Source organism: Natrix helvetica, assembly GCF_964273705.1.
Source record: "Natrix helvetica genome assembly, chromosome: 1".
In the NCBI taxonomy this organism is placed as follows: Eukaryota; Metazoa; Chordata; class Lepidosauria; order Squamata; family Natricidae; genus Natrix; species Natrix helvetica.
Window position 1 is genome coordinate 310836117 of NC_138548.1, and position 16043 is coordinate 310852159.

The 16043-nt window shown below is 40.3% G+C and overlaps 1 protein-coding gene across 5 annotated transcripts in view; it reads left to right on the forward strand.

Annotated features, from left to right (window-relative positions):
- Positions 1 to 11206, forward strand: part of FLNB (filamin B) — a 93541-nt gene extending 82335 nt beyond the window's left edge. For all 5 annotated transcript variants that reach the window (XM_081935630.1, XM_081935632.1, XM_081935631.1 and 2 more), the window contains 9 exons: positions 514 to 636; positions 1907 to 2173; positions 2403 to 2540; positions 2634 to 2749; positions 5080 to 5212; positions 7501 to 7677; positions 7859 to 8077; positions 9061 to 9264; positions 9613 to 11206. In XM_081935630.1, coding sequence (XP_081791756.1) covers positions 514 to 636; positions 1907 to 2173; positions 2403 to 2540; positions 2634 to 2749; positions 5080 to 5212; positions 7501 to 7677; positions 7859 to 8077; positions 9061 to 9264; positions 9613 to 9800 — 1565 coding nt within the window. In that variant the 3' untranslated portion in view covers positions 9801 to 11206. The remainder of the gene's footprint in view (positions 1 to 513; positions 637 to 1906; positions 2174 to 2402; positions 2541 to 2633; positions 2750 to 5079; positions 5213 to 7500; positions 7678 to 7858; positions 8078 to 9060; positions 9265 to 9612) is intronic.
- The last annotated feature ends 4837 nt before the right edge of the window (positions 11207 to 16043 follow it).

Consider the following 16043-nt stretch of genomic DNA (forward strand, 5'->3'; position numbering starts at 1 on the left):
TACCTAACCGTACCGGTAGAGTACAAGAATACTGAAAAAGGAACACGCCTGATTATCTGAAATGTGAATTTTGTTCAGTGGTTCTCAACCTGTGGGTCGGGACCCCTTTGGGGGGTCAAACGGCCCTTTCACAGGGGTCGCCTAAGACCATTGGAAAACACACATTTTCGAAAAAATACGGAAAACATAAAATAATCTTATGGTTGGAGGTCACCTCAACATGAGGAACTGTATTAAAGGGTCGCAGCATTAGGAAGGTTGAGAACCACTGCTCTAGGTTATTTAAAATGGCACTTTTCAATGTTGGACTATTTAGTGTAATAAAAGGATGGCTCTCTTTGTAGTCATTATCAAACATTTGCTGCTTTTGTTTAATTGTTGTGATTTAATTATAGATCGTACAAACCAGTGTTGTAGCTAGTATCTTTCTGTAAATTGTTTATCTACCTAAATTTTGGTATCTGCACTGTTGATAAGTGGAACTCAGTGTGATCTTGTATATTCTAATTAAAGGCAGTCCTTTTACTGTGAGAATAAGTGGTGAAGGCAGGGTCAAGGAAAGCATCACACGCACCCGGCGAGCTCCCTCTGTGGCCACTGTTGGAAGTTTGTGTGATCTTAACTTAAAAATTCCAGGTAAGAAACATTTAAATAAATAGTGCCTAGAAAATAGCAGAGTGATATTTAAATAAAGTGGGCTGTTAGCATCCTTAAACATTAATTAACTTGATTCTGTTCTACTGTGTTTGCTTCTCCCAATAATCAAAAGAACTCACAACAGAAATTGCGGCTGACCCAAAGATACTCCATGAGGTCCCTTGGTTGAGAGTGGGCTTGAGCCTGGCCCTGCCCAGGTTCAAGTCCAACATCATAAGCACTGACTATGCTCCATTCATAATTAATCTTCTGTCTTGCAATTCCTCATCTGTTTTTGAACAAAAGCATTAAGTGTTTGGCTTTGCAGATTTCATGCCTTGCACCTAGTCTATTTTGGTACAGGTCCTTGACTTACAATTGTATGTTTAATGATGGTCCAAAATTATGACAGCCTTGGAAGCAGTGCTTTATATCCTATAAAGCTCTTTTGGCCATCACAATGTGCGACCTCCATGGTCATGGGATTGCAGTCTGGGTGACAACCTGTTCTCAGTTACCATTGGTTGCCCAACGCCCCTATGATTATGTGATTGCAATTTGCAATCTTCTCTGCAAAGTCAGTGGGGAAGCAAGTAAGGAAGATTGTAGACTGCTGCTACGTGCTGTGAGGGACCTTGTTTCTTGGGGCTCTGAATAATTTTCTGTTCCACTGAAGGAATTCCTTTCCATATATCCACACCTTTTTCAGCCAGCCTTCAGAGATAGCAGGGAGCTGAAATCCAAGCAGAGGGACTTCACAGTAAGGAAAAGAGCACTGGATGCCTCAGGCAGGTTGAGGAGGCCCACACAAGCTGTCCACAAGAGTCTTTTCACTCATGGGCTGAAAATCCTACTTGGGATATCAACAGGAAAGATTTTTAGCTCTTGAATACAACCGCCCAGTGTCTCCTTCCCCACCCACCCAAAGGCACCCCACCTTGTACTCCATCCATTTAACAATCTGCCAGATTGCTGGAGTGCTGGAATTGTGGTCTTTGAGTGAAGTGGTCATGAGGGCAATCTCATGAGGTCTGATTTAATGACTGCTTTGCTCAACAACTGAGATTCTGATCCCAATTGTGGTCGTAGGTCAAGGACTACCTGCATCTACTTACTTCTTTTATCCTTACAAGTATCTTTCGCTGACTGTAGTTATGGGGGAAGGGAATCACTCCCAATTACATGTAGGCCTGGCAAAATACCTGCCTGTATGGGACTTCATAGCTGCAAGTATTCCAGAGTTATTTCCTTTATTTTTCCCCCCTCTAAGAAATTGATATAGGTGATATGACGTCCCAAGTAACCAGCCCATCAGGAAGGATTACTGATGCAGAAATAGTGGAGCATGACAAAAACACATACTGTGTCCGCTTTGTGCCACAAGAAATGGGAGTCCACACTGTAGCTGTGAAGTACAGAGGGCAGCATGTGCCTGGCAGTCCATTCCAGTTTACAGTTGGGCCTCTTGGTGAAGGAGGAGCCAATAAAGTCAGCGCTAGTGGTCCGGGACTTGAAAGAGCAGAGGCTGGCATCCCAGGTAAGACCTTTACTGCTTTATTCCAACTGTCTCAATACCTTTTACTGGCCTGAACATCTTTTCTATTGAGATGTATGTATGATTGTATTCTTAGAACAGGGTGATTGATCATTGCTTCTGCTGAAATATATTTTGGGATAACACCATTCTGCAGCAACCAATGGCAGTACTACAAGAAAGGGATGGGGGAGTCATGTGTTTGTAGCTAATTGGTTTATTTTGTTAACAGCTGAATTTAACATATGGACAAGAGAAGCTGGAGCTGGTGGTCTTTCGATTTCAGTGGAAGGGCCAAGTAAGGCAGAAATTGCTTTTGAAGACCGCAAAGATGGATCTTGTGGTGTGTCCTATACTGCTCAAGAGCCTGGTATGAGATTTAAGTTTGATGGGATAACATTTTAACTTGGGAACAGGTTGCTTGCTTTTCTAGTTTGCTTAATGAAGTTCTTGTGTCTTTCAGGTAACTATGAGGTGTCCATCAAATTTAATGACGAGCAAATTCCCGAAAGCCCGTACCTGGTTCCTGTGATTGCACCTTCAGATGATGCTCGTAGGCTTACTGTTATGAGCCTTCAGGTGAGACACAAGGAAATATCCCTGTAGTTTACCGCAAGCTGATTTCATCCTTGTTCTCAGCGCTCTTAACCTTCCTAGTGTTGCTTCTTTGGAGAAAATAATTCTGTTTGGAGAAAATGGATTTTTTTAGTTAAGAAACAGTGTTGTGCAGAATATAGCTTGATCTCCTTAGTAGATTAAGCTTTATATACATTGCTTTCACATTATTTTGCCACTAGACATTTAAAACATAAGTGCACAGTAATACTTGTAATAGCCAACTTTAGTACTACATGAGTAACTCTACCATTCATATTTAGGCAAACTAGTGTAAACTAATGCTAAGCGTGTTTTGAGAATGCAAAAGTTGAACAAGTAGGGCTTTAGGGTGATTATAAAGCAGTAATTCATACTAGCAGTTCCTGAAACCTAGAAAATTCATGGTTCAAATAGTTACCCAACATCAGCCAGAGGAAGAGTGAATTCCAGCTATCATACAGTCAGTGAAATGGCCTGACAGAAGCAACTTAGATCACTAATTCCACTATTTTTTAAGTTTAAGATGAAAGAAACACAGAAGATTTTACATTAAGGTTTGACCAGCTCGCATTAGTAAATTATTGCTGCACTCTGAAGTAACTATATTAAGTGGCACAATCTTGTATTTAGTTAAATTAGGTATTGCTCGAATGAACTGCTTTGCAAATGTATGCAGTGGTGCAGGTTTCTAGCTAAATCACACTAAAAGTACTACAAGGATGTGAATTAGCTGCTGTGGTATTGATGTTTTTCTTGTGTTTCATTTAAAGACTCTTGACAGAATGTGGATGTCAGCTGATTAAAACCCTAAAGAGGGAAATAAAACTAATGGGAAGGCAGGGGCAGTGAAACAAGAAATTCTCTTCTAGAGGAGTCTTTTGCATTTGGAACAGCTCTTGATTCACTTTTAATGCCTTGTGTGTAGGTTTGCTCAATAACCATTTATTTCTCTCTTGAGGGTAAAGCTGAAAATGAAATCTCAAGTAAGCTATGAACTGAGAGCAGAGCATTGCAATTTTAAACCATGGTGAAGTATCTAGAATTTCTAGAGAATCTGAGGCAAAGTGAGCCATGCAGAAGTGTGTAGTGATAAATGTTGCCCAACAGATAAGATTTACATATTCTTTTAGTTCCTTTTTCATAGTTCCAGGGATCCTCAAAGTATTGCATCTGTTCCCATGGTGGAAAGCATGATTTCCATGAAGAGAAAGCTGCAAGTATCATAATCAACCATTATCTGATCTGATGCTCCTACTGGCAATATGTTAATTATATGTTAACAAATGTTAACATATAATATATAATTAACATATACTGACTGTATGTTAATTATATGTTAACAAATGTTATAACTAATATATAAACAATATGTTGACAAAAGAGATAATAAAAAAGCAAAGAAGGAAATAAAAAGACCAGAACATATCCCCAGCAGCCAAAACCTAGAAGCAGGGATTAATACCAAGCAAATAATCAAGCAGAAAACAATACCCTAATCAAAGAGACCAAGGAGAAAAACCCCACCCACACTACCATTGGCAGGGCAAGCTAATGTAAATAAATGAGCACACCTCACACTAAGTAGCACTGCTGATGATACTTAGTTTGGTAATGAAATGTCTGCAAGCTAACAACCAAATTCAGAGAACATCAAGGATTCTACAATATATTAATTGGCAAACCACACTAAGGAAACTCAGATTTCCTACAGAAAAACTAAACATTTCATGAATTAAATTGTTGATTGCACCAAAATTATGGAATAATTAGATGTCTGGTACTAATTATTATGTCAGTATTCTAACTTCTAGACTTGCAGTGTTGCTGTTCTGGCTAGTGTGTGTGATTAGAATAATTTAGAATAACTCTAAACTATCCCTTATTATCTTTCTCTATATGGTTTTACACTTTCTCTCAAGATTAGAATTAACCCCTAAACAGATCTTATGTGTTTATATTCAGACACACAGAAAGGATCTTACATGATTCTGCCTAGTTATTCCCTTCATGGAATAGTGAGTGATACTCCCTTAATTAAGTTACATAGGTAAGTAGTAAACAGTCAGGCCAGCGGTATTGAGGTATTTTATGGAATACAGAGTTAACGGTTAGAATAAAATTGATACATTCTCTGATATTTTTGAAAAAATCAGTACAGTATAGTTTGAAGATAACCATGCTTTGTTTTTCTATTGCTTTTTAGGAAAACTGCCTTTTTATACTGAGAGGCTGTAAAGTATTAAACTATATTTTGAATATTCCATGTTAACCAAATGACAACGTCTGTGATTAATCTTGAATTGTATTCTTAGGAATCTGGGTTAAAAGTTAATCAGCCAGCAGCATTTGCCATAAGGCTTAATGGCGCAAAGGGCAAGATTGATGCTAAAGTGCACAGCCCCATTGGAGCAGTAGAAGAATGTCATGTTTCTGAGTTGGAGCCAGGTGAGAAACTGCATATAAGCTTTCCAAAAACCTCCAGCAATTTAGAACATAATAGCGAAATGTTAATAACCAACTTCTCTCTCCATCCATCTTAACTTACCAGTATGGTATGAATCTAAAATTAGAAGAAAGAGTAGTGTTTGCCATCTTGACTTTTTAGAGGAAAGGTGAAATATTATTCATTGGAATTTAATTTTTAAAAAAACCAAAATTGCTAGGCAGTATGCTGCTACCTGTGGCATCCCAAGCGATGTTTCTTTTTATCCTGTTGTATTGTTGTTGTCTTTTTAAGACATTCTAGCAATATCTTATTTGAAGAAGTTAGCCCCATTTTAGGTTAAGGGGGGTTAATCAATTGTATAACTCTAACTATGTTTCCAGAATATTTGCCAGGCTTAATTACTGCTTTTCTAAGCAAGGACAATATTCTAATATTTAGATGTACTCATTGTGGAATAAATGAATTTAATCTCTTTTAACTGTATGAGGAAAAAAACCTGTTCTCAATGAGAGTCAGCTTTTACTGCCATTGGTGGTTATATCTAGTCTCAAGAAAATAAACAAGCTGCAATTAATCTGATAGTAAAGCAGTGAGAACAGATTTAATTGTGACAAGTCATGAATCCTAGTCAATTCAGCCATCTGAAATGATCTGGGCTGATTTCAAATCAACCAATGTTTTTAGTACATGCATGCACAAAATTGAATGTTTAAATTTCTGAGTCAATGCCGATCAGTTTTGTAGACTCATAATAAATTCTTCCTGAATGAAAATCCCATTATGAGTCTTTCCCCATATAGGTAGTCCTTGTCTTACAACTATTCATTTAGTGACTGTTCAAAGTTAAAAGACCACTGAAAAAAGTGACTTGTGACCAGTTTTCAAACTTGGGACCATTGCCACATCCCCATGGTCACATTATCAAAATTGGGTTGCTTGGCAACTGGGATGTATTTATGGCACTTACAGAGTCCCAAGGTCATGTGATTACCTCCCCAGCCGGCTTCCGACAAGCAAAGTCAATGGGGGAGCCAGATTCACTTAACAACTGCATGATTCATTTAACAACTCCAGTGATTTGCTCAACAATGGGCAAAAAAGGGTTGTAAAATGGGGCAAAACTAACAACTGCCTTTCTTAACAATGGAAATTTGAGCTCAAATATGGTCATAAGTCGAAGACTACATGTAATGGTCAGTAGGAACAACTTTGAAGAGTAGGAGGAAGAGCCACTGTCAAGACACCATCAGACAGAAGAAACCTGAGTAGGGGCACAACCTGAGAATACATCCCACGCAAGACCCTCCCTGTGAAGATAAAAGGGGAGGTACAATCAGACTGGCAAGAGTCTGATACCATAAACTTATAGTAAAAATAGTATTGACCTTCATGACTTTCCTCACCTGATTTACTCCAAAAAGATGACAAAGAGATAATTTCCTGTTTCTGTTAGAATTCATATAATAAATTCAAGCTCACTACTCCCTTTATTAAATAGTTCCCTTTGTTAGCAAACCTTCAGTCATCAGTAGCCACTAATGAAACAAAGTGACCCTTTAGGTCTTTAAAGGGACGCAGTGGCTCAGTAGCTAAGACGCTGAGCTTGTCGATCAGAAAGGTTGGCAGTTTGGTAGTTCCAATCCCTAGTACCGCATAACAGAGTGAGCTCCCGTTACTTGTCCCAGCTTCTGCGAACCTAGCAGTTCAAAAGCATGTAAAAATGCAAGTAGAAAAATAGGGACCACCTTTGGTGGGAAAGTAACAGCGTTCAGTGCACCTTCAGTGTTTAGTCATGCTGGCCACATGACCATGGAGAAGTCTTCGGACGGCGCTGACTCTTCAGCTTTGAAACAGAGATGAGCACTGCCCCCTAGAGTTGGGAACGACTAGCTCATACAATATGTGCGAAGGGAAACTTTACCTTTACCTAGGCCTTTAAAAACATGATTTTATGCATGCTTACCCAGGAGTAGATTTTATTGAATGTACTGGTTCTTACTGTGCAGGTAGTTCTCAACTTGTGGTTGCAAGTCGAGGACTACCGGTGGTTTGGCTTGCCCTGCGTTTCAGCTTCCAGTGACCCTGAACCAGCCTTCCCCATCCTGGCTCCCTCCCGCTGAATTGGGATTGTAAATTCCCACCAGCATGGCTTTTGGAATTCATGAAAGTTCCTACCTGAACTAATTGGGAGTGTACCAGATTTAGGGAGAAAGAAAGTTTGGAACATTAAAATATTTTTTTCCCCAGTAGGAGGTTCCAAGCTAATTAACTAATAATCTATTTACAGATAAATACGCCGTCCGATTCATTCCACGGGAAAATGGCATTCATTCAATAGATGTGAAATTCAATGGGAGCCACGTTGTAGGCAGTCCTTTCAAAATCAGAGTGGGAGAACCAGGTCTTGTAGATAGTCCAGCTCTTGTTACTGCCTATGGAGCAGGCCTGGAGAATGGCACAACAGGTAATTTCTTCTCTACATTGTTTTTGATTTTGCAAACATTGCCTTGTCCTTTTCAATTGGAATTGCAGTGCTGATTAATAAAAAGCAAATTTGCAGCAGGATGGTGACACTTGCAGGGCTTATTGCTACACGAAATGTGTGGGTTTACATCCATATTTTTTATTTGTACTTTGCTTTCCAGGATTACAATCTATGTTTACTATAGACACTACAAAAGCTGGTCCTGGTACTCTCGCCGTTACAATTGAGGGGCCATCGAAGGTGAAAATGGATTGCCAAGAAGCTCCGGAGGGCTACAATGTCATGTATACGCCGATGGCTCCAGGAAACTACTTGATTGGAATTAAATATGGAGGGCCTAACCATATTGCTGGTAGTCCTTTCAGAGCAAAGGTGACAGGTAAGAATCATCATAATCATAATGGCTGGGTTCACATCATGTTAAAACAGGATTTTTCAGTCATGGTTTCCTGACAAGTCAGTAATGGCAAGCAAACTATAATGCTGATGTCATGCCCCCGTCGGAGTCTGAATCTGTGGAGGAGAACGAGCCGGAGCCAACTGAGATCAAGGGGGTAGCTTCGTTTACTTCAGAGGAATGTGGGGAAGAGCAAGATGAGACAGCCCAGGGCCCCTCAGGATTGGGACGGCTTGTTAGCAGGGAGGAATGGGGGCAGGATAACCAAGAGAGGGCAAGCAGTGGGCATGAGAAGCGATGGACCTCAAGCGATGAGCAAGGACCGCCCCCTCCTGATCCCTGAGCACGGAGAGTGGAGAGAAGGCAGGAATAGCGCAGGCCATCCTGTTGAGTTGGGAGAAGAGCATCCCGCCCCTCTTCACAGGGCATACCTGGGGATTGAAATTTAAGGAGACACTATGGGGAGGGCCGTTTGTTGGGAACAAACACTGAATTTGTAGAGTTTGGTGTACCGGTACAGACATTAGGAGTTTGCAGGACTGCTTGCTTCTTCCTTCCTTCATGGACTTAGTGCTTTGTTCCTTGTTTTGTGAACTCATTTCCCTGTTCCTTTGCTTTGCTGAACTGGGCGCAGCCAGAGATTGCCATGTGTGTGCGTGCGCACACGTTGCTCTGGGACTTGCCAAGAATGTGGGATCGTTTGGGGGGAAATTTGGATCATTAAAGGGGAGTTTGAACTCTCAGCTGGCTGTGTGACCTTTGTGCCTTGTCCCCGGTCATCACAGCTGAATTCACGGCTTGTCACATTTATGGCTTAGGACTGTGTGTGAATAAGTCCAAAGTATCTTGCATCAAAGCATGAGTGGAAGGATTATAAAAATGAAGATGGCCAGTAGGATTGTAGACTTGATTCACAACTGTTTTATATAGCTATGACATACACATATTGTGGGTTTTTTTTTTAGGTCAGCGACTGGTTAGCCCAGGCATCTCAAATGAGACATCTTCTCTTATGGTGGAATCTGTGACTAGGTCAACCACAGACACCTTCTATAGAGGCATTCCCAAGTCATCGTCGGATGCAAGTAAAATTCTTGCTAGGGGTGCAGGGCTCTCTAGAGCCTTCGTGGGCCAGAAAAATTCTTTCTCTGTGGATTGCGGCAAAGCAGGTAATTTCTCTTTTAAAAGCATGAGCTCATTAATAATTGAGTCTTTAAGTTTATTGAAAACTTTATAAATAAATGACCATTACCTCTTATGTCTCAGAGTGCCTCCTAACTGTCCTTGGTAGGTGGAAATCAGATACTTACTACAGCAGTAAGAGGCCTATATAGTGACTGAGAAGTGTTGCTATTTCTCTTTAATACAGTAATCACCAGGGCTGCGTGTGTTAATTTGGATTGGTGCTATGTCTATGCAGAAATGAAATGCTTACTGAAATTCTGTGATTTTCAATGATCCTAGGTATTGAATTCTGCTGCAATATCAGTAACATTAACATTCTGTTTGTGCTTTAGGTTCAAATATGTTGTTAGTTGGTGTCCATGGACCTACAACACCTTGTGAAGAAGTATCTGTGAAACACTTGGGAAATTACCAGTATAATGTAACATATATTGTCAAGGAAAAAGGTGATTACCTATTAGCTGTGAAGTGGGGTGAAGAACACATTCCTGGAAGTCCATTCCATGTTACTGTCCCATAAAGTCCTCTTGTTTCTCCTCAAGGGAAACCTTACATACAATACTGTGAGCAGTTTTGTGACCAATGTATACAGATAACTTTTAATGAAACCCAAATTAAATATATTTTAAAGTTGTTCTTTGCCTTAAACATCTTTGATATGCTCTGTAAATTTATTGTCTGCTTTAGTTTGTACTGTTCTGAATCAAAATACAATCATGTAATAAGGTTTTTTTTTGTTTTTGGTGGATTCTGGAATTTGCATATTAAACTAGAATTTATCTTGGATAAATTGGTATCTTAAACTACTGACTTGCAATAGGTTTTGTTTTTGAACTGGAAACATTTCACTTTGCTGTAGAATATCACTATGACTGCTGTCAGTTAAAATTCTTCTGTAAAGACATTAGATGAAAACCCGGTACTTAATATGCCCTTATGCGCTTGATATTCTTTTTCACAGCTAATAGTGAAAACTATAATTAGTGTTATCTTTAAACACTAAAACAATTTGCATAATGGTTGGCTGTTTACATTTGAGGGGAAATTGATGTTTTGTTCCTTGAAGGAATCCAAATGGATGTCTTAAACTATTCTGGAAGCTTTTATCACTGATGCTTTATGCAGGTTTGGTAATGGATGGTGTAACTATGATTGCCTTGAGCAATAGAATGCCAAATTAAGTTGATATTCTAGCAAAGATGCATATTGAGAGATGCTTGAACCTGTGATTGATTGTATGCAATCACCGTTACTCCAGCTGTTTGTATATACAATAATCTAAGCCTCCATGATTTCCTTTGGTAATGCCTGTTAATGATGACATGAAGGCTAATCTAGGCAGTTGACTATTATGTGAAACTCTGGATATTTCTATTAATCAACAGTGCAAATTAAAATTGATTGAAAGAATTTGGTTCAAGGAGTTCATGAACAAATCCTCTTAAGTGTTTATTTGTGGGGGGGATAAGAAAAGAACATTTATGATCATTCTGGTTTTCAAAATGACAAAAAGTTAAAAAAACACCTTCCAAATAGTGAACTAAATGGTTTTCAAAAGCCTTCGGGGCTCCCCCCCCCCACTTTAGCAGAGCTTTAAATGTGCTTGAAGGTTGAAGACACTTAATGGAAGTAATTTAGTTGTTTTCCTTCTGTTTAGCAAAAGATTTCTACTTGGTCGGCTTTATTTTTATAGTTTTATATCAATGCACTAAGTCTAAGCACAGCTTCTTGAAAAGGAAATGGAATAGCCAGATTTTCTTTTTTTAAAAAACTGGACTGTGTGCCTTAATGTGAAATGCTCATTACATTGTAAACTATCAGAAAAGCAAAATAAACTGGAATAAATGTAATATTGTATCTCATAACTTATTAAAAACCATGAATGTTTGCTTCAAGAAATAAAATGTGCATGTTAAACAACTGAAATGGGTTTTTGCAATAATTAGTTTTGCCCCTTTAACTTTAATATCAAATGGATAACATGACTTAACCTGAAATTCCCACATGCAACTTTCAATGGAAATTATGGTATCCTACTGCGACGACTCGGGGGGTTGGGAGTGGGGGGCACCGTTTTACGGTGGTTCTCCTCCTACCTGTCGGATCGGTCGCAGTTTGTGTTGACTGTCGGGCAGAGATCGATCCCCAGGCGCGTCACTTGTGGGGTGCCCCAGGGGTCGGTTCTCTCACCCCTCCTGTTCAACATATACATGAAACCACTGGGCGAGATCATCCGTGGTTTTGGGATACGGTATCATCAATATGCTGATGATACCCAACTTTTCATCTCTATCCCAAACCATCCAAACAATGCCCTCGATGTGATGTCCTGATGCCTGGAGGCTGTGCGAATCTGGATGGGGAGGAACAGGCTTAAGCTCAATCCCTCCAGGACTGAGTGGCTGTGGTTTCCGTCATCCCGATTTCTACATCTTGTTCCATCTTGGATGATAGAGGGAGAAATTTTAGTCCCCTCAGAGAAGGCTCGCAATCTGGGAGTCCTGGATACGCAGCTTAGTTTAGAAGAACACCTGATGGCCGTGACCAGGGGGGGGCTTTTACCAGGTTCGCCTAGTATGTCAGTTGCGCCCCTTCCTGGATCGGGATGCTCTGTGCACAGTCACTCATGCCCTTGTCCTTTCTCGCCTGGACTACTGCAATACTCTCTACATGGGGCTGCCCTTGAAGAGCACCCGGAGGCTTCAGCTGGTCCAGAATGCGGCCGCGCGGGTTGTCATGGGGGTACCTAGGTGCTCCCATGTTACACCCCTTTTAGGCGGCCTGCACTGGTTGCCGGTTGTTTTCCGGGTGCGATTCAAGGTATTAATTATGACCTTTAAAGCGCTCCATGGCTTAGGCCCAGGGTACCTGCGAGACCACCTACTGCCACCAGTAGCCTCCCACCACCCAGTACGATCCCACAGAGTTGGCCTCCTCAGGGTGCCGTCGGCCAGACAGTGTTGGCTGGTGACCCCCAGGGGGAGAGCCTTCTCTGTGGGAGCGCCTTCCTCTGGAATGAGCTGCCCTCGGAGCTTCGCATAATCCCTGACCTCGGGTCCTTCCAACGGGCCCTAAAAAGTTGGCTTTTCCAGCAAGCCAGCCTGGCCTGTTAATTTTAACTCATTTTTAAATGTATTGTCTTATAAATTCGGGTTGTTGTTTTTTTGGATATGTATTTAATTTCTTTTTAACTTTTGGGATGCGTGTTTTTTAATGTTGTACGCCGCCCTGAGTCCTTTGGGAGAAGGGCGGCATATAAATCCAATAAAAACAAAACAAACAAAACAAAGAGCATATGGGAGTCAGATGCTTGGCAAAGCAAATTAGTTTTAAGTATGGAGCAAAATTAGCAATATATATATATATATACAAGCAAAAACCACGATGTTGATTATGACGGAAGAAAATCCATGCCAAGGCAATTCCTTTTTAAGCCAACTGAAAGAGTACAAAGACAAATTTCCAGTAACTCTTCCTCAGGCAGTATGGTTAAAAAATGAGAGCAAAAGAAGAAAGGGAAATAAAGCTTGCATTGATTTAGAGTCCCAAAATACTGTAGAAGATATCTTGTTCTGCTCAAAACAGAATCCAAAAGGCCAGCCTGTATGAGTAATTTAAATTTATACCTGGGAAACCACATAGTCTTTAGTGATGGTGCTGAGTTAATAAAAACTAAAACACTATGAAACTAATCCTTTAATTGGCTTGTTGTTCCCCAAGTGCTAATCATTTGCTTCCAATTTGTTTCGTTTTGCCTTGGATGACTTGGGGAGTTGTAGGAAAGTAAGAGTTAATAGAAAATATATATATTCTGTTGTATCTCAAACAGGCCTTAGTGAATTAGTGGAAATGATATACATATGCATAAGGATGAGTGTCACTGTACTATTTGTTTCATCTCAAAATAGTGTTTCCTTCCTGTAATAACTTGTAACTAGACTTTTAAAAATGTCTTGCACTGCTAAGGAATCTCTAATTCTCAAGACACCATTGTGGATGGACATGGAGTTTTTGACTGAGCTGAACTAAAAGAAATGTGAACAGGAAATGTAAGATGGGTGTCATTGTTTAGGACTTAGGAGGTGTACCAGCAAGTACACCTACTATCTACACAGAAAAAGTTAAAAGTGCAAAAGGAACCTAACATGGAAAAGGGGACCAAAAACAACAAAAGGGCTGTTTTAAAGAGTATTAATTCCATCAGTCCAGTAAAAAGGAAGAAAAAGAAAATTGTGAATCCACTGTTCGGAGACATGATAGGATGGTAACAGTTCATAGGGCAGAAATCCTCAACTTTATTTTCTCCCCCAAAGGCATGGTTTTAAAATATATTTAAACACAACACTTGACACAAGGAGGCAGTGGCAAGCCGAGCTAAGCAAAAGAGATGGTAGAGCGTACAGTATTCAGTGTCATGAATGAATTTAAATCATCAATTGGTTCTCAAACCTTGAAGGTGCAGATAATTATCTCACAGCCGGTTTTGGTGAAACCATGGAAGAAATGCATAAAACCACAGAACTGAAGAAGACAAATGTTCCTCCGCCCTACAAGGTAGACTATTCCAAGAAAGCAACTCCATAGGTAGCCTAAAGCTATTTCTATTGAGATTGGCTACAATAACAAGAATCTTGCAAGTCTGGATGTGTACTCTTCCTCCTCATAGTTCACCAAATTGGGGTGTTTTCTGCCTGAATCACTTCCAGATGCTATCTGGATGTTCTGGACTTAAAAAATGCTTAGTCCCAAATGCCTAAGAAACAGAGCCTGAATATGTTTGCCATGGTAACCTACCTTAATCTCTGTAATATTGGGGTATGTACAGAGGAGAATACCATATTTTTTCGGAGTATGACGCACCATGATTTTGAAGAGGTAAATTTAAAAAATTGTTTTTGCACTCTGCAGGCCTCCCAAGCACTCTGCGTGCCTCGTTTTTTGGGAGGCTTGTAGAGTGCTCCTGGGAGCTGGGGGGGGGGAAAGCAAAAACTGCCCATTTTTCGCTCATTTCTGTCCTCCCCAGCCCCCAAGAGCACTCTGCAAGGCTCCTAAAGGCTCTGCATCGCCATTTTGGTGAAGAGGTGGGGTTTTAGAAGGCCAAAAATGCTGCATTGAGTTTATAAGACACACTCAGATTTTCACCCTCTTTTTTGAGGGAAAAGGGTCCGTCTTACACTCCGAAAAATACGATAATCAAAATAATAAAGGACCTGGAACAGATTAACTCATGAAAAATTATCAGAAGCATTAGGTAGATTTAACCTGGACAACAGAAGACTTGTGAGGAGATACGACAGCTGTCAAATATCTAAAGTGTGTTTATGTGGAAGTTGAAGTAGAACAATTAGGTGTTGTTACATGGGACAGGACAAGAAACTCTGGGTCTGAATTACAAAGAAGTAGACTTTAGACATTAGGGGAATTTTTTTCTTAATAATAAGTTAATCTCCTGTTGGATGGTGCAGTCTCTCTCATGGCAAGAGTCTGATGTTAGAAGTAAAATGTATGACAAAAATTATTTTGTCCTGCTTTCAGTAGTGGAAGCAAGGGGATAAAAATATTCATTTCTTCTAGCCTGGCTTACTGTTATGACATGTTTTCTAATAGAACATGGAAATTATATACAGCTACCACAAACCCTGGTATTCTTTTTGCCATGCCATGGCATAAGACTTAATTGAAGGTTGTGTCTCAAATTAGTCACAGTTTACCTCCTGAAAACAAAACACTCTCATTTCTTCCACTGTATGATTAAGCTTTACCAGAAGGAAAGCACCTGGTTGTTCTGGAGTTTTCCCTTTCTCTAGCCTTCTTTCTCCCCTTCTCACTCCCTATCCCCCTGTTCTTGGCTGAATTCTGGTTGGACTCAGATTCATGATTGCAAAGGGCAACCATTCAAATGCACACTGAAGGGCAAACGAGATATTTATCTGCTCCAGATTTAGGACGTGTGCTGGTACATGTCTTGGAGAAGGTGTACCTTTGCTATTAAGAAGGGGGCTCCGTAGAAAAAGTGAGTTTTAAAAAGGTGATGGAATACAAAAAACAGTTGAAATGGCCCAGTTTTGTGGGGCTGAATAGGGCTGAACAAGAGCCAGTTTTGCTCTCTCAGGGAAAAAAACACTCTCCACCCAGGAGAGTAGCCAATGCAACATTTTGGGGCTTCTGCTGACAGCCATTTACATTTTCCCTGGGTTAGTTCCAACTTAAAGCCAAGGATTTTCCAAATGTATTTGCAAGGGGAAATACATTTGGCAAATCCATTGCTTGCTTATGTACAATTTAAAATCAAGATCAATTGTTACAATTGTCCTCCTGTGTGTGTGTGTGTGTGTGAGAGAGAGAGAGAGAGAGAGAGACAGACAGACAGACACACACACACACACACACACAGACACACACAGAGACAGACACACAGAGAGAGAGAGAGAATGAGAGAGAGAAACAGACACAGAGACACATTGACAGGCACAAGTGTTCAGGGAAATGCCTTTGTTGTTTCATTTTGGTTTACAAGCCCTGCACAAATTGTCAGTTGGATTTAAGGCCAATTCTTGCACCAAAATCAGCACTGTGGGCCTTTGGCATCTCTCACCTTTCATGCACAGACAACCTTAATGCAACAATAGCCTAGCAACAGTGGTGGGGAAACGAGGCAAACCATTGGCCTGTAATTTGAGCCTGGCTTCACAGACCCTTTTGTGCCTGTTTCCTTGGACACCAGAAGCAGGAAGTGATAAGTTATACCAAGCACCTCCAACAA